A 25382-nucleotide genomic window follows, 5' to 3' on the forward strand; every position below is an offset into this window, starting at 1 on the left:
AGCTCTTTTTTTTCAGAGCATTATTAGCACTGCTTCAGTCAATCTAGCCAAACATGGCCAATATGGCGCTTACCGGCTGTCCTTCACAGTTTTGTGGAGGGCTTGATCTTGCACAATCACTTTAATGACAAAGATAAAGTTTTCTTAGTCTTGTGGAGCTATAAATGGTCCTTCCACTACGGTTTAAAGACAACAATCAGAGCCAGGTACTAACACGCTCAGACTTCTTGGAAGATTTGTTCCACCTGGTTCACCCCTGATTGAAGGGGAGGAGGAGCTCCCAGGCAGTTTGTTAGCACAATGGCAATGCTAAATAGCTGTCTGCTTCTCTTCATCATCTTCTCCATGGGGAATACAGAAGGTAACCAACACATTTATTCGTAAAAACCCTTACTATTTAAAAATATCTTGGGAATGTACAATAATCAATTGACTATTTGTATGATTAATGAGGGGTTTACCGTGTATAAAGTACATATTTTCAGCACATAATCACAAAAACATAAATTAAGCTGCATAAATAAAAAATAAAAATAATTCTTTGCAGTGATTGTTACAAGAAATGTTAATAGACTGGATGCAGTTGATTTAGACAGAAGATGCCCGGCTACATGGAGACAATATGGACTCCGATGCTACAAGTTCATTTCTCATCCGACTAACTGGATCACAGCAGAGGTGATGTGTTACAACAAGAGGATTTGGTCACATTAGGTGTCTTTAAAAGACAGATGTAAAGACATGCATGCACAATAAGTGTATTGTATCAAATTATTAATTAAAACTGATAAAAATGATTCTCTGATTAAGTCAATACAACAGAAAAAATAATAATAATTTCTACATGAAAAAGTGAGTTCAGACAAGAATTTAAGAACAAAGTCACTCACTGTAAAAAATAATCCTGTAAAAAAACGGTAAACTAATGGCAGCTGTGGTTCCCAGCATCATACCGTAACTGTACGGTGTGTTACTGTTTTTGCATTAGAGCATATAGCTGTTAAAGTTTTATACTGTAGATGACAATACTGTATTTAGCTGTTAATGTCAAAAACAGTAACACACCGTATTTTTACAGTATGATGCTGGCAAGCTTCAAGTAGTTAACCGTTGTTTTTTTTATTTATTTTTTTAATTTTTTAACAGGATTATTTCTTAATAATGGTGTTCCCATAATGCACTGGGACATGAATAAATAATAAGGTTGATTTTTTACTGTTTTCCATGCACCATTTTATCATCGCTTTTGTTGTTAGGTTTAGTAACTTGCCATTTTGTGACATCTGGATTAATTTTAATTTTCCCAAAATGACAGTCATACTCAAAATTGATCTATCGAATGTTACCGTCATCGTGTATTGTGTACCAAGTATTGAGGTCTCTGTGTTCATTTATCTAGTTAGTTGTTTATTTCAATATCTATTTAATTATTTATTTAGATGTTTAGCCTATATGCTTTAAATGTGTGGTTTAATTCAGTTTTTTTTCAATTGAGTACAAAATTCATTGTTAAATTTACTGAAGTTAGTTAAGTATATGGTACTTTATTCTATATGTGAAATTAAATATAAAATATTATAACATAATATGTACTTAATTACTTCAATTAAATGTAAAGTTCAATAGTGAGTTGAGTTTACTTGATAATAACAGCTTAGTTGTACAGAGCAGTCTCAGTCAGATTAAATGTGTCACGAGGATTTTATCAAGGAAATCCTACAGTATTTTTTTTTCAGTGATAGTTAAAGATATATAAAGTGGGAATGTAATTGTTTTACAGTAAAACTTTTTTTTTTTTTGCAAATAAATAATACAGAAAATTGTGACTGAGCAAATAATCAATCAATCAATCGGATCAGACATTGTTGTCACTTTTGCGTTGTGCTAAAAACATATATATACATATTGTATTGACAATAAAAAACTCTGTCTCTTTAGAGAAACTGTCAGAGTCTTGGTGCGAATCTCGCATCTGTGAGTAATAAACTGGAAAATGGTTTCCTGCTGAGTCTGTTGCCTTCTACTTCCACACGTACTTGGATTGGTGCAAATGATGCTGTACAAGTAAGTTCACTATACACTAAATATAGTTATATAGTTATAACTACACTAAAAAAAAACCCCAAGAGCTGGGTAAACAAAGGACAGAACTCATGCTGGGTTCATTTTACAGCAAATTGGGTTGTTTATTTAACCCAGCATATTGGGTAGATTAACCTATGAGAGTCGATTCTTTTTTATTATTATTTATTTATTTCCTTCATACATTAATTAATGTCTATGGAATAACTTAAATCCTATAAACATTTTTAATGATAATTAAAACGATATTTTACTTAATTAATAATTTCCCAATCATATATTACAGTACAGTATACTTCATATAATTTTCAATACATATTGAGAACATTTAAGTAAAAATTAAACATTTAAGTAATTCAAGTGTAAAAGAACAGTCTCTGTTGTCCCGTTTGCGATGGATCTCGAACAGTGTTGTGCCGAATTTTGACCCCCGCAGGCCAACTTTAGACCGCCAGCCTGCGTTTCACTCGTACCGAAATATGCTTAGACTGACTCCATAAACAATCAGTGTACAATTCTGAGATCATAATTTAACATCTTATGTATGTTCTTTTGAATAAAATTTCATGCGAGGCATCAGGTGAAAAGGAAAAAAAACATGACTGACATTGTGACTCACATCGCGCCCCTGTATGTTGCTTATTTGCATAACATTTAAACAATATACATTTTACAATAGACATGAAGCTTTTTGACGGCGATGTACTCTCTCCTGAAGAGACCTGTGGCAAAAGCCAAGCTCTGGGTAAACACAAGAAAACTACCCACACACTGAAAAAATTACGCCCAAAAAATTACACCCAAACGCTCAACCCAGGATTTGAAGAGAAAACATTCAAAAACACTTTTTTTTTTGAGTGTAAAGAGACCTATTTGTTTGTCTCAGCTAAAAATCCTGCTACAGTAAAGGCAAAGTTTCTAATGAAGCTGTTTTGAAATCTGAATTAAAGCTTCTTCTTTGGATAAAAGTGTCAGCTAAATGAATAAATGTAAATGTACCTCTTCCTGAAGTCTGCCAACAGTAGTGCACTCTTTTATTCCCTCTCTTCACTCTTCAGGAAGGACACTGGTTGTGGAGTGATGGATCTGTGTTTTTGTATACCCACTGGTGCTCTGGACAACCTGACAATTACCAGGGTGCCGAGAACTGCTTGGAGATCAACTATCTCTGTAAGAATACAGTCTGATTTTTTTTTGTATATTTTCAGTTATAATTTACAATCCTACAATTTTACACCATACAGTAACATGAAATTACTAATTTTAGATTTCACAAAGTGCTTTAAGTTAAATATTCTATTTTATTTTGATTCTAACAACACTATAATGATCAAAATAACATTATTCCACCTTACAGCTAACCGATGCTGGAACGATGCACCCTGTTCAGCCTTATTATCCTCTATCTGTGTTAAGGACCTGTGAGACCGTCATCCTGCTCCACAATTACTTTGATTGAACTACATCTTTCCGATATTATCTTTTAAAAAATGTTATTCTGAAATAAAATATCTTCTAAACTTTAATCTCTTTTCCATATACGTTCTCTGAAACACTCCTCAAATTAATAAAAGAATTGTGCATTGTGGACAGTCAAATTCATGTATGTAAAAATATAATATTGTGCCGCAAGGTTTGAGAATATGGTTATTTGAATGACAATAAATGATGTCATCATCAGGGGTGCACTCATGCTTTATCATAGGCAAAAAAGATATTTGCATGTTTGTTTTCTGGATTATAAGCAAATATGAAACTCATTCAGGGCCCTTTTATTTCTGTCAGATAAAATATCCACATTTCAGTGTGAGAAACCTCCGCAAACAATACTAACAGGAGTCAGAAAAGGGGCAAACGCAAGAGTAAAGCTAAAAGTTTTACTGTTATAGTCTTTCCTCTCCTTTCTCTTTTTGTAAAATTTGAAGTAAACACTGAAAAAGGGTGACAAACTTACAGGCAAAGACTTTCCGGGGCACAAGAACGTAAAAGAAACAGGGAGATGAGACTTGCTGGCCAACCGCATGGAGGATCTGGAACACTGTGGTTATTTCCTGCTGAAGTCACATGACCTAGAACAACCACTAAAGTCGTCAATTTCTTTGTTGTAACACCAAACTGCCACAAGATGGTGCTAAGAAGTAAAAAACAAATGTGTGCCATGACACTATGCTTCATTGTATTTTCGTTCGTGTTCTTGAGTTTCCTTTCAGTTTTGTTCTCATTGCTCAATGCTCTGCTAAACAGATACTTTATCAATCTGTAGTCTTAAAAGTAGTCACATAATCAGTTTTTTATAAAATGTTGATTAGAAGACAACAATGTCCCTTTAACAGATTCATTACTTGGCAAATTTTGCGGTTCTTTTCAACCCAATAACACGCCATTTTGCCGAGGTGCCATTTTTGTATGACACTGTATGAACTGAATTGTTTTACATTTTGCACATTTGAAATGAGTAAAATGAGCTGCTAACCTCCACACAAGCTTAAATAACCCACAAACAACCTGATTTTGATGTTGTGGGATTCTCATCTGAAAGAAAACATGAAATTAGAATTCAGAATGTCAGAATTAAACAGCACATCTGTCATCTATGAACGAAATTCTTCTTATTTTCCACTGGAATGATTGTGCTGTGATTTCTATTTGGTCAGTGGGAACGGTGTAGATCTTATGAGGACAATTTTAAAATGTTTTAAAACATTTAAAAATATGATGAGCATGAAGGATAAGATAAAGTGCAATCAACGTGTGATTTGAGTCTGGATTTGAATGTGACTATAGCAGCACATCTGACGTGATTGTACTCTCCTTACTTTGAGTTAACCCTTGGTATTACTAACTGACTTGATCCTGATGATCTGAGTGATCGGTTTATATTCAGAGAGAATATCTGCAGTGTATTGAGGTCCTGGACCATTGAGTGATTTATAAACTAGAAACAGTACTTTAAAATACTGATGGAGTGTTAATGGTGTATTTAATCCAGGCAGCTGTGCTTGTCAGAATAATTCTGTAAAATGTAAACATATTTACAGAACAACCTGTAAATTTTACAGTATAAAACTGTAATTAGAGAAAATTGCAGTTAAACTGGTAAATTCAACATCAAGTGTGTCAATCTTCTTGTTGTAACACATTACCTCTGCTGTGATCCAGTTAGTCGCGTCAGAAAAGTACTTGAAGCATCCGAGTCCAAATTTCATCCAGCTAGAAGGGCATCTTCTGGATAAACCAATTGCATTCAGTCCTGTAACATTTCTTGTAACATTCACTGCAAAGAATGTATTAATATTTATCTTATTTTATGATTTTGTGATTATGTGCCTAAAATATTTACTTTATACCCTGTAAACCCCTCATTAATCATGCAATTAATGGAATTTTGTAAATTAAAATAGCAAAGGTTTTTACTAAATAAATGTCTTGTACCTCCTGTATTCCCCATGGAGAATGTAATGAAAATAAGCAGACAGCTTTTCAGCATTGCCATGATGAACCTGAAATTAATAAGCAGGAAAGTTCAGCTCATGGTTATTCAGGGAGACCAGCTGTACGTAGTATAGACCATGTATTAGGAGCGTTATGTTACATATGAAACAAAGGTTCAAGGTCATATGTAGGCTATATTAAGAAATGTATCGAGGCTTGTATCGTTTCTCAGAAAACCATGTGATCAACAGCAAAGTTTCGTTTTTTGTTCAATCACTTGCGGGCACAGAACAAGAAAGGGAGAGATGGGGAACAATTCCTAAGTATTAAAGGAACAGCTGTTTGGATCCTAATGAATGAACTGGACTAAGCTAAGTGCTATCAAAGTGTCGCCGTGTGCCAGAGATGAGAGGTGTGCATCAACTTGTCTTAGTTAAGGGAATAACATAGTTTAATATGAAAAAAGGTGGAGTATCCCTTTAATTTGGCTAATTACAATGTTTGCTGCCAGAACTGGTCGAACTGGTTTTGACAGAACAGGTGCTGACTGATTCTGTCACGGAAGCTCGCCAAAAAACAAACAAACAAAACATGAGAACTGCACGAACTTAAACATGAATTAGGATGCAATTCATAGGGTGACTTTATCCTGTGCATGTGTGTGATGCATAACCTCTGCATACGGCAGAGACATTTATCCAAAGCAATGGACATCACATGTTTCGTTTGACTCAGGCTTTTTATGTCAGTGTGTGGTTTTTGTAATGGTGTTTGCCAAATAATTTAAATTGTTGCAAAGAAAACCCATAAACAAAGGCGATCAGATGATAATGTTTTAAAAAGTGTAAAAAAAAATAGTTGCTAAGTTTTTTAACTGATGAAAACTTACTTGATATTAGATGTTCACCAGTATCAATTTGTTGACATAAATCCCTCTACATTTTGATTTTTAAATACATTATAAGATGTTTGTTTTTTTTCACAAACATCAAGAATCAGCATATAAATCTCAACAATGGTGACATGCTCAATGCTGCAATGCATCCTAGAAGTCACATGCTAAATCAATTTAATCAAATCTTGAATTTTGCTGCATCATTGTTTTCCCGGAGTCACTGTGACGACACAGATCAGATCACTAGAGGTTGACGTAAAGAAAACAGTGTGCCTTTATTTCTTCAGTCTGTATAGGCATGGTTGTATTTTTACAAAATTACGTTTCCAGGCTTACATGTCGTTTTTGAGAAAATGGAAGGAAAACTAAGTTTCGTTTTCTTTTTAATTGCGAGTTTTAATTTGGTTGGTTGAAATAGGTAGGGTGTTGGCTACTTTGAAAGTTTTCAAAGAAGTGTTTCATGCTTCATTTATCAATAAAACATTATATACATATATACTTTGTAGTTTATCATTTATTTATTTTTATTTGTGTGTGTGTGTGTGTATAATTATTACAAAAAAAACATATTTATCCTACTTATGTAAGAAGAAAATGTCCGGAAACATTCTTGTTTGATGAAACATGCATTCCAGGATGTATGGCTGTCACGAGCCAGGGGATGGCGCTGTTCCCGGTACAAGAGAATATTATATAAATGATTTTTCTATAGCCTATTGAACAGTGACATAACGACTCATTTATTCTCTTTATGTTCACATCTAGGTCCTTCTGACTCCCTGACAAAAATTCTGTACGGGATGGGGAAGTACCATGTGTCTGACCTGAGTATGTTTTGAAGGAAACAGAACTATCCAAAAGATAACGGTCAAAGAAAGGATTTAGTGATGTTGAGACACTTTTGCAACTGTACAGAGAAAACTTAACTTTGAGGACAAATCCTTTTGAATGCCATTCATTTATTTGTCACACAGTTTTTTCTTATTTTCACAATGTTTTAAGTTCATTTCTTGTTTTAACTGTACACAGCAACACTGAAATATATATACATTTTTGTAAATACAAATGTAGAAGTACTTGCCATTGCAACATAACATTTAAACTGAATCTTAAATGTTGCCACCTTAACCTTAACCCTATTTTAGGCTTTGGCTGTTCATTTTTTGGGGTTCTGTTCTGATTTTGAATAGTCTTTTTCATGCGTTTTTAATGTACATTCCATGTAATCTTTTCACTTAAATGTAATTTACAGCATTTAACCAGTTTATTTCAAATCAACAAAGGTAAATTCATTCGGAGACAACAGAGCACATTTTAGTTTTGGAAGTATTTTTCTCATTTTCTCTATAAGGATTTCACAAAGATTGTAAAGGACCTACCTCCAGTAAGTTTTGGATTTTGTGAAAAATTGGTTTTGGTTAAAAAGCTGGAATAAGGTCTGTGGTGAACACAAGCTCAAGACACTTTCAAGTTTTATTCTACGACATAAAATACATCAGTATTACCACACTCGTGATTGTTTAAGCTGATACGTCTTGACAAAGGTGGTTGTTAATACGTGGTTAAATGGGACAACAGAGCCTGTCGATCACGCCGAACAGATAAACTCTTTTTTTTCTGAAAATGTGTTTAGATGAAAAATGAAAGAGTTGTCGAAAGCTTAAAGCTTGACGTTAAAGTTATGGGACCCTGGTGTAGTTCATTTGTAGCTTTTTACTTCAGGAAACTTTATTTATGCTTCAAAATTAAAAAAAAGTTAATCTTGGACAAAACATGTAAGTATTAAACTTTTGTTGAGTTTTTTTTTTTTTTTGATAATCCAAAAGCCTATGGGAAAATCCTGGGCTTTTTGTCTAGGGAACCACACTGACGATTGGCCTACAAAGTGACATCATGCCTGCGCCACTAATAGTATAATTATTTTTGCCAACCAAAGGATATAGAAAACTTCAATACACAAGCCTATTTGGATGGGACTAGTTTTCAATACAACATTTTTAAATGTCGTAACTCATTTATATAGTGCTTTATTCACAATTCAGAAAGTTTCAAAGCAGTTTCAGTGATAACATTAAAACAACACAACAAAGTTTGTTTTTAGAAGAAAACATAATAATATTAGATCAATACATAGATCAATAATATTGTTAAATATTAAATATTCAACAAATATTTTCCAATCATTTAGTTAAATGAAACCCCTTACAATCAACAGATAATATTAAAATCTGCCTCAGTGCAATGTTCAAGAGATTTAGTGAAGATGCTACAATAATCTTTGCTAAAATGCAGTCAAAGTAAGATACAGGTTGTGTCAATAAATGATGCTTAATACAGAAATAGAAGGACCACAAATAATACACAAAACGTACCTCTCACCAAGATCCTCTCACCAAAGACACTATCCCCAAACAATGAGGCACAGATGATAGCAGCCCCATCACAAACCACTAAAACAGAAAGAACTAGCAAAATGAGACAACTGGAACAAAGACTCGCTCTCCCAGTTTAAATCTAGATTAAAGATCTTTTTAGCCAAGCAGTCACATAATGCGTCTCATATCCTTATACTCCAGTGACATCAGATCAAATGCACATGATTATCCTTGCTTAAAGCGATAGTTCACCCAAAAATACAATTTCTGTCATTAATAACTCACTCTCATGTCATTCCAAACTTGCAAAGCCAGTGTTTTTCGACAGGTCTTTGTGTTCATACCCAAGCAAACTTCAAATTCACTCCCTTTTAGAAGGCACTTATTGAAAACCAGAAATAATCCGATACAGAAGGTGGCGCTGCACATCTTTACACTTCTGACACTCGCTTATCACACAGAAGAAGAAGAGAGGCGGTATTTACGTGCTTGCAAAAAACACTCTTTTAGAGATTTTTGTAGTTGCTGTGGCGTTTGTCGTAAAAGTTATTTGTGTTCAGAAACCAGAGACCAGCAGTTCTACATTCATCTCACCTCGTTGCAATTTATTTTTCGTCTATTATTCTATTCGTATTCTTCTATTGATGAGTGCTCGGCAAGACCATTTTGTGCTTGAGCGCCACCAAGTACTGTGACTTCCGGCATGTGAACAAAAGCGCCAATCTCATTGGTTGACCATTTTTAAAATGGCGCGCCAAACCAAAAAAACAAACCAGAGGCGTTTTTACATAAAATTATGCTTTTACGACTTCCATGCATACACACATTAGCGCCCTTTTTCAGCCACGAGGCGTTAAACGTCAGCGATAAGTGTGCGCTTTAATCGCCCCGGTCGTTCATCTTCGGAACACAAATTACATCTGATGAAACCCAAGAGCTTTCTGTCCCTCGATTACAATAGTCCATGTGACTCCAGTGGTTTAAACTTAATCTCATGAAGTGACGAGAATACTTTTTGTATGCAAAAAACAAATAAAAATAACTTTATTCAACAATCTCTTTGACAGTCCCCTGCATATGTTGAAAACGCAGTGCAGCGCTTCCAGGTTCTACGTCAGAACGCTGACTCGCTATTGGCCGTCTCCTGCGTCAGCAACTGAGCATCACATGCATGTGGCGTGGTGCTCACGTGACCAGCATCGGCCAATGGTGTCACAGCGTTCTGATGTAGAACCTGGAAGAGAATGATGTGGAAGAGAAGAGATTGTAGAATTTAATTGCGTGTTGCGCACAAGTTATCTCGTCACTTCATAATTTCGAGTCACGCGGACTATTTTAGCAATGTCTTTACCACCTTTCTGGGCATTTTTGCAATGGCGTTCCTGCCTATGAATAGGTCAGAAACCTCTTGGATTTCATGTTAATTTGTGTTCTGAAGATGAACAAAGTCTTACAGGTTTGGAACGACATGTGGGTGAGTAACTAATGACAGAAATTTCATTTTTTTAGGGGAACTAACCTTTTTATGCTATGAACAGCAGCTACACGAATTATTCTCAATGTGCATTTCTGTTTTATCTCAGGAGGTCCATCCTGGTGCATTTTCTCTAGAGCTGCTTTGAAACGATAAGCCAATGTGTTGTTAACAGCGTACAAATAAAGGTGAATTAAATGATGGTTTAAGTAAAGGAGTAATCATGAAGATTTAAAACACAGCTTTGCACTTGCATACAGTTTATATAGAGTATTACACAGTGGTGCACTGTAAAAAAATATATTTTCAAGATTTGTTATCACAACATTTTTTCTTTTGTCAAATCAACTTAAATCATTTATTTAGTTGAGATAACTTATTATTTTGAGTTTCTGATGATTAAATCAATCTCCTTCATTGTATTAACTCACTTTTTCCAGTTCAATCAACTTAAAATTTTAAGGTAACCAGGTTACTTACTTTTTTAAGTTAAACCAACAATATTTTTTTACAGTGTGGGTAGTAATGACAGTTAATTACATACATGTCCTCCAGTGTAAATGTGGAAACCAAGAGAAAAGTAATTTGTCCAAAGAGTCTAAAAGAGTTTCGGCTTACTCCGGGTCGTTGAACAGACGAATCTTCCCATTGTCCGGGCACCTGAGCCTAGCCGGAAAAGCAAAGCCATGATACAGACCTCAAGATGCTATAGCTTTGCTCACGGCCTGAACACAGTGTTTCTGCAACAAGCATCGGCTGACAAATCCGAATATTTACATTTACATTTATTCATTTAGCTGACACTTTTATCCAAAGCGACTTCCAATTGCTATATATGTCAGAGGTCGCACGCCTCTGGAGCAACTAGGTTAAGTGTCTCACAGTGGATTCGAACCTGGGTCTCTCACACCAAAGGCATGTGTCTTATCCACTGCGCCATCACCACTCGAATTTCGAATAGAAATGAAGCTCTGAAACATACTGAGTAATCATCTTCTTCGGGGCTGCTTTCAGGATTGCGTCTTTGTCAGTGAACTGTAGAAAACGAACAAAAATGCTGGATTCGGATTGTTAGATCGGATGTGACAGTCTGTGATGAGTCTTCCCGTTGTCCAGAGCAGGAAAGTCTGCACCGCAGGCAGATCAAACCACTTCAGAATCAGGTTTCGAAGGTTTGTAGAGTGACCTTGGAAGTCCCAGTATCTTGAGATTCTTACAACAACCTCTGTTTTCAGGATCGTCTACTTTTGACTGCAGCTGGCGCAACATTACATTCAAGCTGGCCAGCTGTTGGTCAGTCGAGTCTGACGCGATCCTCTGTTCTTGCTTAAACTTTTACATACGAGCCGAGCCAAAAATAGTGTAATCTTTGTCAGAACGTGTTTCCGACACAGTTATAAATTTAGCAGCAAAAAAGAATTTGAGGGAAACAACTATTGGAAGTTTGACACAACCCGTTCTCGAAAGTCTTATGATATTGCACAGATACACCACCCACGTGGCGCGCGGTTCACTTTTGGCGCATAAAAATTACCGAACATTTCTCGAACTTTTGAAATCGTTTTATCTAGTATTATCGTTAGGCCTATAGTTTTATCGCCCAGCCCTAACGTGATATTTTTGTCTAGATCGCTTGCCTCAAAGTTTACTTTCTTTCTTTCCAAACGCAATTACTTCAGTTTTTAGAGCAATTTGGCTCTTTCTCATTATTTGGTCAGTGGGGGCACACAGGTTGAACAGGAGGGGTGCAGGAATCATAGAATGGAGGTCCACTCACTGGACTTGTGATCAACTTCAATTATGTTCACATTGTAACCCCTCCTTTCGAACTATGTCCTTCTGTAAGAAAACAATGAATCACAGGGTTAAGAGTGAGAGATGAGCAGTGAAATCATTAGTAAGATAATAAGATTCAGATTAAAAGTAATCGTTCCCAGTTAGATGACTTTGCTTTAAATTCAATTCAGTCACTGGAATTATAAATATACAGACAGTCAGTTGTTCGGTCTCTTCATGTAATACCAGACCAACTGGATGATTCTTTGTGAGTTCAAAAATTGTAATAATGAAGTGATATTTTTTTAATTCACAAAGAATGTGAAAACCGTGCAAGACATTTGCACCACACGGTATTTTTTTATGAAAATGTTCTACTGCGGTTGTTTAGTATCTTACCTCAAACTTTGTCATTCAACAGATGTTCAAGCTTGGTTTTCTCCACTTCTGCTATAAGAAAAAAAAAATCACACACGATTAAACACTTATTTTACATAATAAAGATGTTGTTTTTCTCTTACTATAGTGTCTGTAGGTGATACTTGCCATTTCTAGAGCTCCTGCGGCGATAGTAAATCACACCAACAGCTGCAGCAACACACACCAGCAGCAGAGCAACAGATACTCCTGCTACAACAACGAACGGATCTGAACCTGGAACAGATGAAGACAGACAGTCATTAGTGTGAGTGAATCTGATCATAATTGGCTGTCCAGAGATGTGAAAAAGAAATTACACCCGCTTTGAATTCTGTGGTTTTATGTATCAGGGCAAAAAGCAGGTAAATACAACCTCTGATGAACAACTACATATGACATATCACACCGTGACACTAGTCATTGAACAAAAACCAGGCCAAAATGGAGAAGCCATGTATGAAAAAGGAAGTACACCTTTACTGTTAAGCTGTTTAAATAGTTTTAAATGTGGCCAATATCAGATTTCAGTGTGAACGGATCAGTATCATGAACTGACCCACATGCGTAAAAGAACGATGATAAGACGTCACGCAACACTCCGTCATACGGAAACACAAGGACATTAAGGTAAGCGATTATGTATAGAGTAATCTGCTCTAGAGGACCGATAATGTATGCGTAATCAATATATAAAAAACAAAGAGGAGGATGTGAAAAAAGAGCCGAGTTTCCAAACATGTATGATGTTTTGCTTTATCACTGTAATACTTCTGACACATCACTGTCCTTCACTGAATACCTATCCTGTGAATAGGTGTGTAAAATATTTTAATTGACTCCCATGAGCATAGAAATGTGACGAATGTTGCTCTAAAATGACGTTAAAGTCACATGAATTCCCATATGACTGTCGCATAGCAGTATGGCATGTTTTGAACAGTTGCCAGGAGAAAGAACACAGCAGCAAAAACACAAGACTTCTGGAACAATGTCCTTTTGACGAGAACAAAGTGTACAGATCAAACACAGCCTTTCACACACACACTGATTCACATGACTGTAAAGTAAGGGAGAAGAAACATACTCCTGTCAGACTCCTTCCCCGTCTCGTCCAATTCCTCACTGGTTTTGTCAGGAGCAGACAGAGAAGCTGAAAAATACAAGAGGATAAAATAAATAAATTAAAAGGTTTGATATATAGGCAGTCAGATATAATCAGTCATAATATTTGTAAAATCATCATAATGTTGAATTATTCACAAGGTTTGTCTACTGAAAAGGAGTAAACAGTGTCAGTGTAATCTTGCCAAAACACACATGATGCAGGAAATGTGTTGTGAAACAGGTTTTGTATAAGGAAAGAGTATAAACAGGTATTTGAATGTCATGGTTTTGACATTCAAACAATCTCATACGCCAAAGTGCTGCAGGGAAATGATTGAGTGACTCACTGCTGAGGGAAACGATGAATGTTTTTATGCTGTCGCCGATGTTGCGCATTTTTCTGTTGATTTTTGTGCTGTCACACTTGCTGTTTCTGTTCAAGCTTGTGCTGGTTCCTGAGCTCTTGCTTTGGATTAAATTTGCTTCATAACGTCCAGTGTGTTCAGATCTGATGTTGGTGATGGTCAGAGATCCAGTCTCAATGTCCACCTCCACTCTGCCTCTGAATCTCCCGTCTTCTCCATCATACACACAGCTCGTATTGACCTGTCCGTTGATCTGAGCTATGCGAGTGTCGTTGAAATACCACAGCATCTTATCACGTTGTTGTTTGATAACACCAGTGTGTAGAAAGACTGATTCTCCCTCCATCACTGACACTGGGTTCAATCCAGAGAAGTCACCAAACACACCTGGAGAGAAGGGTGGACAACAATTACTTGTGTGCACATGTGTGTGTATGTGTGTGTGTGCATTTGACAAGGAATTCAATAACACAGAAATGAGTTTGATTAGGAGAAAGCCAATGGTATGAGGTGCCCCTAGGGACATTACTCAGGATTACCATCCACATACATATGTGAAACTAAATTCATTCACATGTGTATTATACTGAAAAGCTCACACACACACAAGTGAAAAGCTCTCACACACACACACACACACACACACCTCACATAATTTATTTTGTTAAACTACATAAATGCCATTATTCTGTGATGTATCCCAACTGTTACAATAAAACATCAATTGAATATAACATGCATTTTTATTCAGTATATAAGCAATAGCCTATTTAGCTTTTTATGTTAAATTGATACCGTGAGAAATTTACATTCTCAGGAAAATACGCGCTTATCAGTTGATCGTTAATCGATCGATAAGGTTGATCAACTAATGATTAATGAATTAATCGATAATTTGCATCCCTAGTGTTAGAGTATTTCATTAAATCATAAAGATCTCTGTCGTAAAGAAATGTAGATTTTTACAGCATCATTTTATATGTTAAAATACTTCATACAGGACTATTACAGAAGAGGATTAGGGCCAAGCAGTAATAAAAAATAAAACCACCTTGAAATTTAAGTCATTATAATGTGAAATTTAAAAACAAACTCATAATACTTTGAGAATAAATTTCTAGAAAAGGTAGAAATGTAATGTTAATAAAACTATATCGTTTTAAGAATTACATTTTATGTCGAGGGGCTTTATTCTCAAAATTTGATGATTTTTCTCTCAACATAGTATTTCAAGTTTTTTCCTCGAAATGTAGCAAGTTTTTTTTTTTCTCTAAACACGACTTCATTCTCGAATTTTTTTTTTTTTTCCAACATACATTTCAACTTTTTTTCTAGAAATGTAACGGGTTTAATTTTCGCATTTATAATTAGGCCAACTTTAATCTCAAGATGGTTTTATTCTTATAATTACTAATATAATGCGAATAATACATTTTAATTATAATTATTTTGACTTAATTATTATTGCTTGACCCTGATCCTCTTATTAAAAATACTATTTCTATAGTTGGGGCAAACATGTGCATAGCCTGCAAGTCAACTTATAATGATTAACAAGTAAGATATCAATGCCTTTCTAATCGGTCATGCTTATCTGTGAATATATTGGAGTTATTATCTCTACTGAGAAAATTTCAAACCCGCCTGAGCTTGTTTCCGGGTTTTAGGCCTAGACTGCGCAGCAGTTTGCTTTTAGAGGAGTTTGGGCACTTAAGTTTGATTATCAGGGAGACCAGCTGTAGTCTAAACCAGTTTAGTCCATGTATTAGTGGTGTTACATATTAAACAGAGACTCTGTAGGCTGTATTAAGAAAACAAAGCATCCATGCTTGCATCGTTTCTCAGAAAATCACGTGATCAATAGCAAAGTTTTGTTTTTTGTTCTATCAAAGATAGGAAATAATTAATTTATATCATAGGCTAGCTACATTAAAATCATTGAATGTGCAAAATTTGCTTATGACTGTGCTGCCAGAACTGGTCAAACAGTTTAGACAGAACAAAGGGCGTGCTTAACTGATTTCGCCTGCCCTGGAAGCTCGCCAAAAACAACAAAAAACCTTAAGCATTGCGCGAACTAAAACTAAAATGGACTGAATTAGAAAGTAAATCATGGAGTGGCATTTGACATTTGTGTGTGATTTACACCTGCAGTCGGCAGAGACATTTATCCAAAGCAATTTACATCACAAAGGCCTAGATACGCACTTTCAACATTCTCTCATTTTCTACATGAATGCATTTGCTATGTCAATGTATTGCCTATCAAAAATATTTAAAAAAAAAAAAAAAAAAAAAAAAAAAGGTCAAGCGACTTACCATCAACGAGAAACACAAACAGAGTGAGCACACAATAACTTCCCATTTTCAGCATTTTTTATATTATTATTGTTGTTGTTCACATGCCAAATCAATTTAATCGAATCTTGAATTTTTCTGCATCGTCTTTTCCCCGGAGCGGTGGCTGCAGGCCTCTGACAGGACAGCGGTCCCTGTTCTGTGGAGGACACGGAGCGGTCACTGCAGGTTCCTGAAGTGCAGGTTAGGTGTAGTGCAGTAGTGCAGCTCACTTTGTTAAGAAAACGACAGTAAACTGTGCCTTTATCGCTGTAGGCGGGGTAGCCTATTTGCACAATGCACATTATCCAGGTTGTGTTTCTGAGGAAATCACGTGATGGGAGGCAAGCTAAGTTTCGTTTCCTGAATTGCTTAGGTTACGAAATGTGGTTGAATATAGGGTGTTTAGTTTTAAAAATTTCAAAGCAGTAGGCCTACCCTGATTCATTTATCAGTAAAAAACTACTTTATAATTGTTTTTGGTTTTTGGCGCCACGTAGGATTCAAAGGATTCAAACTTCGCTTATCAATACATAGGCTACATAACATGTAAATTATACTCGCATATGCATACTATTGGATGTTCAAAATACATATGAAGTAGCCTACACGTGCACACTAATATAATCCATACCAATACATATTATGTTAGTAATGAACGAATATACACTTGTGAATAACTTGCATATAGCAATGTTCATGTTCACCGGAGTCAAAAGTGACGTCACGATACGGGCGTGAACTGGTTGGCAGAAGAACCAAAACATACGCAGCCTATTTGTGTTTTGTCAACATGATAATTCTTTGTACGAAGAAGCTAAAAGGAGATATAAGGTTAAGCTTTTATATAACCAGGGTTCATGATATCACCTGAGTGAGAATTAGAGCAAAAGCCCGGACACATCTGACATTCGGCGACATCTACCTGTATCTCATCGACACGCCATATGCCTATATTTACCATAGAGTCAATGAAGGCGTACAAATCTTTAGATGCCTTTAAGTCATGATTACGAATATTACTTGTGTTACCTAAGGATAACTGGTATATTTGTTACAACTAGAGTAAAATAGAGGTGTAATTTGTCCATGGGCTATATTTTGAATCAAAATTATCTTACCTGTGATATATAACATTGGTTAACATATACGTAAAAATGTATCAAAGAAAATACAATAATTTGCCCTTAATATATAAGGGTATGTACACAGATGATACACCGTACAGTACCCAATCTTTGTCTTTATAATGCTGTGTGGCAAACGGCAAACAAGTGTGCTCCCAGTACAAGGCTTCATTCATATTATGATGTTCACTGATGAGCCAAAACATCATGATCAGTCAAACCAGCAAATATCGTTGATCATCTTCTAACAAGCACATAATGAAAGTCTGGGGAGATCAGATGGTGAGCAAACAATCAGTGCAGTTATATTTTATTTTAAGGTGATCTAGTTACATTGTACTTACTCAAATAGCCTAAGTACTGAGTATTATTAATGAACTACATGTAGGCTATTTAAAGTTACGGTTAGGATGTAATTCATGGAGTAGCCTAACTTTATCCTGTGAATGTGAGAACATCACATTAGGAACATTTCCAATTCATGCAGCTTCAGTGAGAAAGACAGATTTGTAAATATGCCTGAATGTGTCTAAATGAAAATAGAAGGATTAATTTCAAAGTAAACACCATTTTCAGTCCCCCACTATGGTTTCATTCGAACATAAAACATATTTATGTCCACATCTCCACAGAAAACCACAGCGCATGTTGTTTTCCAGCTCAGAAAAACAACACGATTCACCGAATGTTTCACCAGCAACTGAGTCAAAGTGAAACTTCTGCGGTTTCATTTATTAAAAAAAGAAAGAGATTGACCTGACGGGTGGAAAACCTGTGTGTGTTATTGTTAGACACACTGATATGTGTGTCAGATGTTTGTGGGTAAAGAGTGTCTTTATTTCCTCTCCTTTTAATAAGAACCTCACCATCAGACTTCCTTTTTCACGAAAACTGATACTGATAAAAGATTATGTTTCAGGAAAAGTCAAATTAGAGATATTTAATCTGACTCATCATTCATCACTTATAGTTAGATTAACATATCACATGTGAAGTTATATTTACATCCATACAGTAATTCTTCCTATACAGAGAGAGAGAGAATAACAAAATGCTAAAATAATAACTTGCCCAAATCATGTTCACTTCCTGTGCTATATCTTGTGTTCTGGCACTATACACTGATTATTGATGAAGACTGTTGTTGTGTTTTAGTGTGAAATCCAGTGTGTGGTCAGTGAAGGGTGGTCGAGTCCTGATGGGGGAGGATACACACACACACACACACACACACACACACATGTACAGTTGAAGACAGATAAAGAGATCAGAGAAAATGGTTCATGTTGTTTTGCTCAGCTTGTGTTTGTGGCGTCTGGATGGTAAGTTACAAATATATTTTTAATGCATTTTTGTTTTTACTGGTTTAAATCATGCTTTGGTTTATATTCAAAGTAATAACTTGGATTACGATCTTTTGGATTCCGGCATTACAGATCGCATAATGGACAGATTCAGTCAGCTTATTAATAAACTCACTAAATCAATAGGAAAATGACATGTGAATGTCACATTAAGGTATTTGAAGATAATAGTTACAGGTAGAACATTATAAAAAAAAAATTAGTGTGTTCAGCAAAATCAGCGCGCAAACATTTTGTAACCATCAGAATCTCTGATTGCAAAAGGCAAAGGATGCAAGTATTTTTTGTGTGTGTAAAATTGTTTATGTGTGTGTGTGTGTGTGTGTGTGTGTGTGTGTGTGTTCTCCAGGAGTGTTTGCTGGTCCAGATGAACTGAAGTCAGTGTCAGTGACGGAGGGAGATTCAGTCTCTCTAAACTCTGATCTCACTGAAATGATGGACGATGATGTGATTCTGTGGAGGTTTGGAGATAATAGCACTTTAATTGCTGAAATTGTTGTACTGGAGGACAGACTGACTGTATATGATGATGTTCCTGATGGGAGATTCAGAGACAGACTGAAGATGGACGATCAAACTGGATCTCTGACCATCACACACACCACAACTGAACACACTGGAGTTTATACACTACTGATCAACAGTGTGAGAAAGAGTTTCAATCTCACTGTCTATTGTGAGTTTAACATTGGTTTCCTTTATTTCTTATATCGGTTTGAAGTAGACCAATCCTAAATATATTGTATTTTTCTATAATATTTATGTATTTTTTAATATATTTTTTTTATAATATTATTTTTCAGTTTTTAAGTAGTAAAATCTAAGATACCCAATCTCTATATTCTGTATGATTAGTGAAGTTCACAATGTAATTTCGGGAGGAGTGAACCCATCTAATCTCTCAAAGCCAGAGCATAAGCAGCCGCTCGCCTCGCTCCAGCGTCCCTCGTCTCCCCAACTCCAATTCTTGCTACCATACTCATCATACAAGCATTAATAGTGCCTCTGGGGGGTTTAAGCTCGAGTTGAAGCTGCTTCCTCGAGCCCCTCCACGGTGGACAGCAAGCCAAATACACTTCACCTTATTAGCTTAAACATTATATGGGCTTAGAATCAGATACACAAGATTACATTTCTGGTACTGGCATTTAATAGTATGATTTATTCTGCTTTTTCTAATCTTTCTCAGCTCGTCTGCCTGTTCCTGTCATCATCAGAGACTGTTCTTCATCATCATCAAATTGTTCATTGGTGTGTTCATCAGTGTTGAGTGTGTGTGATGCGACTCTGTCCTGGTATGCAGGAATGAGTGTATTGTCCAGCATCAGTGTGTGTGATCTCAGCATCAGTCTCTCTCTACCTCTGGAGGTGGAATATCAGGATAAAAACACCTACAGCTGTGTGCTGAACAATCCCATCAGCAACCAGACCACACATCTGGACATCAACACACTCTGCAGACACACATGTGCAGGTACACCACCACTCATCAGATATATGTGTGTGTGTGTGTGTGTGTGTGTTTACTGACCTGATTATAAAGACTGGAGCTGGTTTTAATTATTGGTGATAAAACAAATGTTAAAAATTACAATGATTTCAAATGTTCCTCCTATGGTTTTTACTCTGATCACTGCATGGCTGACACTAATAACTGTTTCTCTCTCCTTCAGGTCCTCCAGTGTCAGTGTCTCTGATAGTGTTGATCTCGGCTGGATCTCTGATGATTGTGTTTACAGTCGTGATCTTCTGCATCTGCAAGAAATGTAGAAAAACTGATCAAAAAGGCAAGTGTTAAATTATAAGAGCTACTGAATTTGTAAAAGTCATAAGTGTTATACCAAATAATAATATTCTTCAATAGTGTTAAACTTTACTAAACCCTCATGTTGAGTTGAGGTCATTTTGACCTGAAGAGGACTTTCTTTTTCCTGAACTAATACTTTTTGTACATGTTACACTTCAAAAATGTGTTTATAATTTTCGCTTGCTATTTCATTACCAAATATGGAATTCAAACTTATTTTCTTTTATCTATCACAGTATTTTTTTCACTCAAAAACTAAAGTGCATAATCTCAGATCAATGAGGCCAACAGCATTATAACATGTAGAGAAACAGATCTAATTAGTTCTGTTGTTTTAATACATCTATTTATTATATTACATCTCATTATCATTACAGTTGAGACTCATGAAGAAATCATCTACGTCGAGCCAACGTTCAACAGAAGAAGAGCACAGATATCGGTGAGATCATGTATTAATAATTCATGTCTGTGTATCAGTTCAGCAGTGTCTGACAGAAACACAAAACACCACACTATTAGACATGTATAAAGATCAGCATTCACTGCGACAAACATCCTCACAACACTCATTCTCCCATCAGATCAACATTAGTTCATATTTCCAGTGTTCATAATGAGCCACTGATGAAGTATTTCCTGTCACTTGATGACATCACAGTCTAAAATGTATTGAACGTGTGTTTGTGATTATATTGGGAAACAGCAAATCAACACATTTATTGTCCTGAATACATTTTTATAGCATCTCATGCAAACATTAAAAACGGCATAAGGAAAAAAACAGAAGGAAACAGTGCAAGTCTCTCTCTCACACACAGACCTATGGATGTTTTGTGACGCACTGAGGCTGGTTTATGATGTTAAGTACACACATTGTGTTTTTGACAGGATGATAAAGAGGAGGATCATGTGGTTTATGCGCCGATCGCCACGAGAAGAGGATCAACCTTCAAGAGCCAGACCGGCGCTCTCACAGGAACCGCTGTCGTTCCTCTCGGCTCTTTAAAACATTAAAAACTCTTCTGAAACTAGTTTTGAGGATTTTAAAGTGTGATATTCAGGGATGGACTAATTAAACTCTCTCTTTAAGAATCTACAAGGACTTTTAACAAATTATCTAACTGACTGTTTTCCTTTTTAACAAATCCACAAAACAACAACAAACAAGAAACGAAACATTTTTCCTCATTTTAGAAATATATAAATGTGTGTTAAATGAACGCCTGCTGTGTTTGGCTTCCTCTGGTCAGAAAAGTGGTTTGATTTGTTGCTGGATGTTTGTGGTCGACACACACACACACACACACACACACACACACACACACTGAGGTGTCGTTCATTACTGTGTGTGTGAAGGGCTTTCTTTCCATTCCTGCTCATATGAAGACTCACAGTCTGACTTTAGCTTTAATAAAACAGACTTTACTATTAAACACTGAATCTAGCAGATAAACGACTCTCTCAGTGTGTGATGAAATACAATATTATATAGACACATTTTAGGAATGTACATGTATGATTTACTGTTGAAATATGATTATATTTATGTATACAAATGACTGATGACTTAATAATACAAATGACTTAATAATTTCTTTATTTTTAGTTTAGGGTGGTAATTACTAGCAACATACAAATGCTCCTATGTTGTAATAAGAAATATGCTAATTAAATCAAAATCAAGAACTTGACTACTTTCATTTTTTCTTTTCATTTGCAGTTTGTTAACAGACCATGACCCTTAAATTTCATCAAATAAAACATGACATCCCAGTATTAACTAGCGCCATCTAGTGTCTCTATTTATGCCTTGTATACAAACATATATAATATATAATATATAACTATAACATTATTTGAGCACTAGAGGGAGAAATCATATTCCCACATAAACATCACATTAGTACTAGAGATGAACTGATAATTGAGTTTACTGATGTTTTGACTGTTATATACGCATCTACTCTGATCATCAGTGGTGTGATGTTTAACTGATAAATGGACTCATCTGGTGGATTTATGAAGAACAGCAGCTAAAACTACATCACATCTATAAGCTCAACCCCTAACATGTGTGTCCTGGAGAAGTGCGCATATTTCAGTGCATATTTCATATTTGTGTGCAATGCATTCTTACAATATATATATATATATATATATATATATATATATATATATATATTGATTCCAGCGTATATTCACAGATAAATATCACTTCTTCAGAGGAGTGGAAAATCAATTAATTTATTGCAATCTTCCATTATGCCTACTCTTGTATTCAACATATGCATTTTAATTTAAATGTTTGAATCGCCAGGGATAATATAAAAGATACCAATATTTACCTCAGGTTGTTAGGTTTAGAAAGTGTTCAGGCCGTTCAGGCTCTCTCTCTCTCTCTCTCTCTCTATAAACCTCCAATTTCTAAGAGATGTGGGGATCTTAATTGGAGATTAATCCATTGTATCCTAGCTACAAATCAGTTTGTTGCAAGGATGAATGAAAATGTTACATCAAATTGCCCTTTTTGTGATGCTTTGGATACTGTTTTTCATATGTTTTGTGACTGCCCTAGACTTGATCCTATTTTTGTAATGCTGAAAAAAATAATAACAAAATTAGGGTTCCTGTATACTAATAGTTTATTTATTTTGGGATGTCATTATAGGAAATCTTTACGAGAACAATGTGTAATTGCTAATTTTGTCATAGGTCAAGCCAAATTAGTAATTTTGAAATCTCATCAGGAAAAAAATGCAGGAAGAGATATTTGTATGGTGGCGGCTTTCAGATCCTTAGTGGAAGCACGAGTGGTTATAGAATATACATATTACAAGCATGTTAATAATGTCCCTTTCTTTAAATGGAAATGGGGAGTTAAGGAAGCACTGGTTACAGTGAATGAGTATGGGTTTTTGGTTTTTAATTGGTAATGAATGCTTATTTATTCAGTGTTTTATAATTGAATGGAATATAAATGTGCATTTGTTTTTTTTTGTTTTTTTTTGTTTTTTTTTTGTTTTGAAAGTGTAAAGTAAATGTGATTGTGAAGGTTTAATGTTTTTTGATCTACATCTACATTTTTTAACTATGTAGAATAAAGGGATGATAAAAGTCAAAAAAAAGTCTCTCTCTCTCTCTCTCTCTCTCTCTCTCTCTCTCTCTCTCTCTCTCTCTCTCTCTCTCTCTCTCTCTCTCTCTCTCTCTCTCTCTCTCTCTCTCTCTCTCTCTCTCTCTCTCTCTCTCTCTCTCTCTCTCTCTCTCTCTCTCTCTCTCTCTCTCTCTCTCTCTCTCTCTCCTTTCTCTTATTCCACACTTGTGGTCTTGGACCATTCGACCACTTTCAGTTTAAAATGCATATTTTCAGTATTCGGCTCCAGTGTTCAAGTAGCAACTTAACAGGCCCAAAGCAATGACACGCACAAACACAGGGTGACGTAGGTGTATCAACCATTTTGCAAGATAACATCGCTGATCCCGAAGCACTTCCTGTTTCAGTTTTTTAACACTACATAAACGTTGGGATAAAATACAACCAACAGAACATAATACAACTGAATCAAAAAGTTAAACAAACCTCTACAAACATTTGAAATAAAGAAACCATTTACAAACTGATACAGGAAGTGTTTCTGGACAAGTGTTGTTTACATCTTGCAAAATGGTGTATAGCAACAGCTACAGGACTAGTGGACTTCAAATAGTTTCAGTCAGAGGTGACATCAGTTCAAACAAACACTCATTGTTACAGTATCTAGTACATTCAAAATTAAATAAAATAATAATAATAATAATAATGTTCAGATAAATGCTGAAGGTAAATACCAAAACAGTGTTTTGCATGTGAATTTAAAATGTTACAATAAACTGTGACCTTAAAAGGGTTTTGAAGCATCTCATTTAAATTAATCTTTAACTATCATGCAAAACATATTATAATAATAGCAAATTGTACAATATTCACAGAAAGGCCAGAGTGGTTTTTTTTTTTTTTTTTCATTGCTGAGTGAAACACACGGTACATGATTCACAAGCTCAGTTTGTGAGTCAGAGTGAAACCGCAGTGGTCTGATCTATTCACAGCTGAACAGAGATGTGGTTTGAGCTGATGGCTGGACTAACAGCTTTTCCATTACAGAAAAATACAATAATAGAATTTATTATTTGGTTTCAATATTATTTTATTATTTATAAGTTGCTTAAAAAAAAGACACTTGATTCCTTGATCCATCAACAGTTATGTGTGGAAAAACAAGAGAATGCGAATAGCGCTTACTGTGTGCAATTACACTGCCTTGAGTCAAAAAAATACACAATAGCCTACTACACATGCCCACCCTCACGTTCCTATGACACCTCTATCAAAGATGTCCCTTTTGATCTATTTGATTGGAACTCTATGGAACTTGTTGCTAGGGAGCTCAACCCTTGTTGCTAGGGTGTTGATACAGAGTGTCCAAGACTGAATGTCTGCATGAGTCAAACTCACCCTCGTGTACTGGGCCTTTTATAATGGTAGTTTATGGGATCAGTTGCTAGGGTGCTCTAAATGGTTGCTAGGATGTGGCTTGATAACTTCACAATGATCCTGAGTGACTGATTGGTTGCCTAAATGAAATGAGCTCATGTCTCTATGGCACTGTGATCCAGAGTTATGCTCATTATTCTTACGTTCCCATAGTAAGAAAAACACATGTGCTCACTTCCTGTTTCATGGGCCGTCCTTCACCATAGTATTTTGATGGGGAGAAATTTGGGCAGGTCTTGCGCCTCAGAGCTACATATTACACTCAACTGTGAGGTCTGTTCTTACAGAGTTTG

General features: G+C 35.7%; 4 protein-coding genes across 7 annotated transcripts in view; 2 read left to right on the top strand and 2 right to left on the bottom strand.

Moving 5' to 3' along the window:
- The window catches only part of LOC120486643 (ladderlectin-like), a 26612-nt gene extending 21629 nt beyond the window's left edge, over window positions 1-4983 (bottom strand). For 2 of the 3 annotated variants that reach the window (XM_089121667.1, XM_089121664.1), the window contains exon 1: window positions 3082-3221. The gene's annotated coding sequence lies outside the window, so the exon portion shown is untranslated. Of the gene's footprint in view, window positions 1-3081; window positions 3222-4036 lie in introns of those variants that run through there. The other variant, XM_089121666.1, reaches the window with a different exon arrangement.
- LOC120486761 (galactose-specific lectin nattectin-like) lies at window positions 255-3762 on the top strand. Its single transcript, XM_089121684.1, has 5 exons — window positions 255-361; window positions 548-678; window positions 1939-2064; window positions 3141-3252; window positions 3440-3762. Exons 1-5 carry the CDS (start codon window positions 301-303, stop codon window positions 3505-3507), a joined length of 498 nt encoding a protein of 165 aa, XP_088977810.1. The 5' UTR covers window positions 255-300; the 3' UTR covers window positions 3508-3762.
- A 3437-nt stretch (window positions 4984-8420) lies between the features above and the next one.
- Window positions 8421-16553, bottom strand: LOC120486638 (uncharacterized). 2 transcript variants are annotated; one of them, XM_089121645.1, is made up of 6 exons: window positions 16243-16553; window positions 13906-14310; window positions 13539-13604; window positions 12581-12688; window positions 12434-12481; window positions 8421-12097 (listed from the first exon to the last, which is right to left on the bottom strand). In XM_089121645.1, the coding sequence occupies exons 1-5, from the start codon at window positions 16295-16297 to the stop codon at window positions 12435-12437; spliced, it is 681 nt and encodes a 226-aa protein (XP_088977771.1). In that variant the 5' UTR covers window positions 16298-16553; the 3' UTR covers window positions 8421-12097; window position 12434. The 2 variants fall into 2 exon arrangements, with proteins under 2 accessions (XP_088977771.1, XP_088977770.1); XM_089121644.1 differs by having other exon boundaries at window positions 12434-12484.
- Window positions 16554-18651: 2098 nt separating this feature from the next.
- On the top strand, window positions 18652-21843 carry LOC148995718 (uncharacterized). The gene is made up of 6 exons (XM_089121714.1): window positions 18652-18709; window positions 19101-19427; window positions 19941-20225; window positions 20434-20538; window positions 20936-21000; window positions 21450-21843. Exons 1-6 carry the CDS (start codon window positions 18664-18666, stop codon window positions 21573-21575), a joined length of 954 nt encoding a protein of 317 aa, XP_088977840.1. The 5' UTR covers window positions 18652-18663; the 3' UTR covers window positions 21576-21843.
- Window positions 21844-25382: the final 3539 nt, after the last annotated feature.

Source organism: Pimephales promelas, chromosome 2, assembly GCF_988280905.1.
Source record: "Pimephales promelas chromosome 2, fPimPro1.hap1.1, whole genome shotgun sequence".
NCBI lineage: Eukaryota > Metazoa > Chordata > Actinopteri > Cypriniformes > Leuciscidae > Pimephales > Pimephales promelas.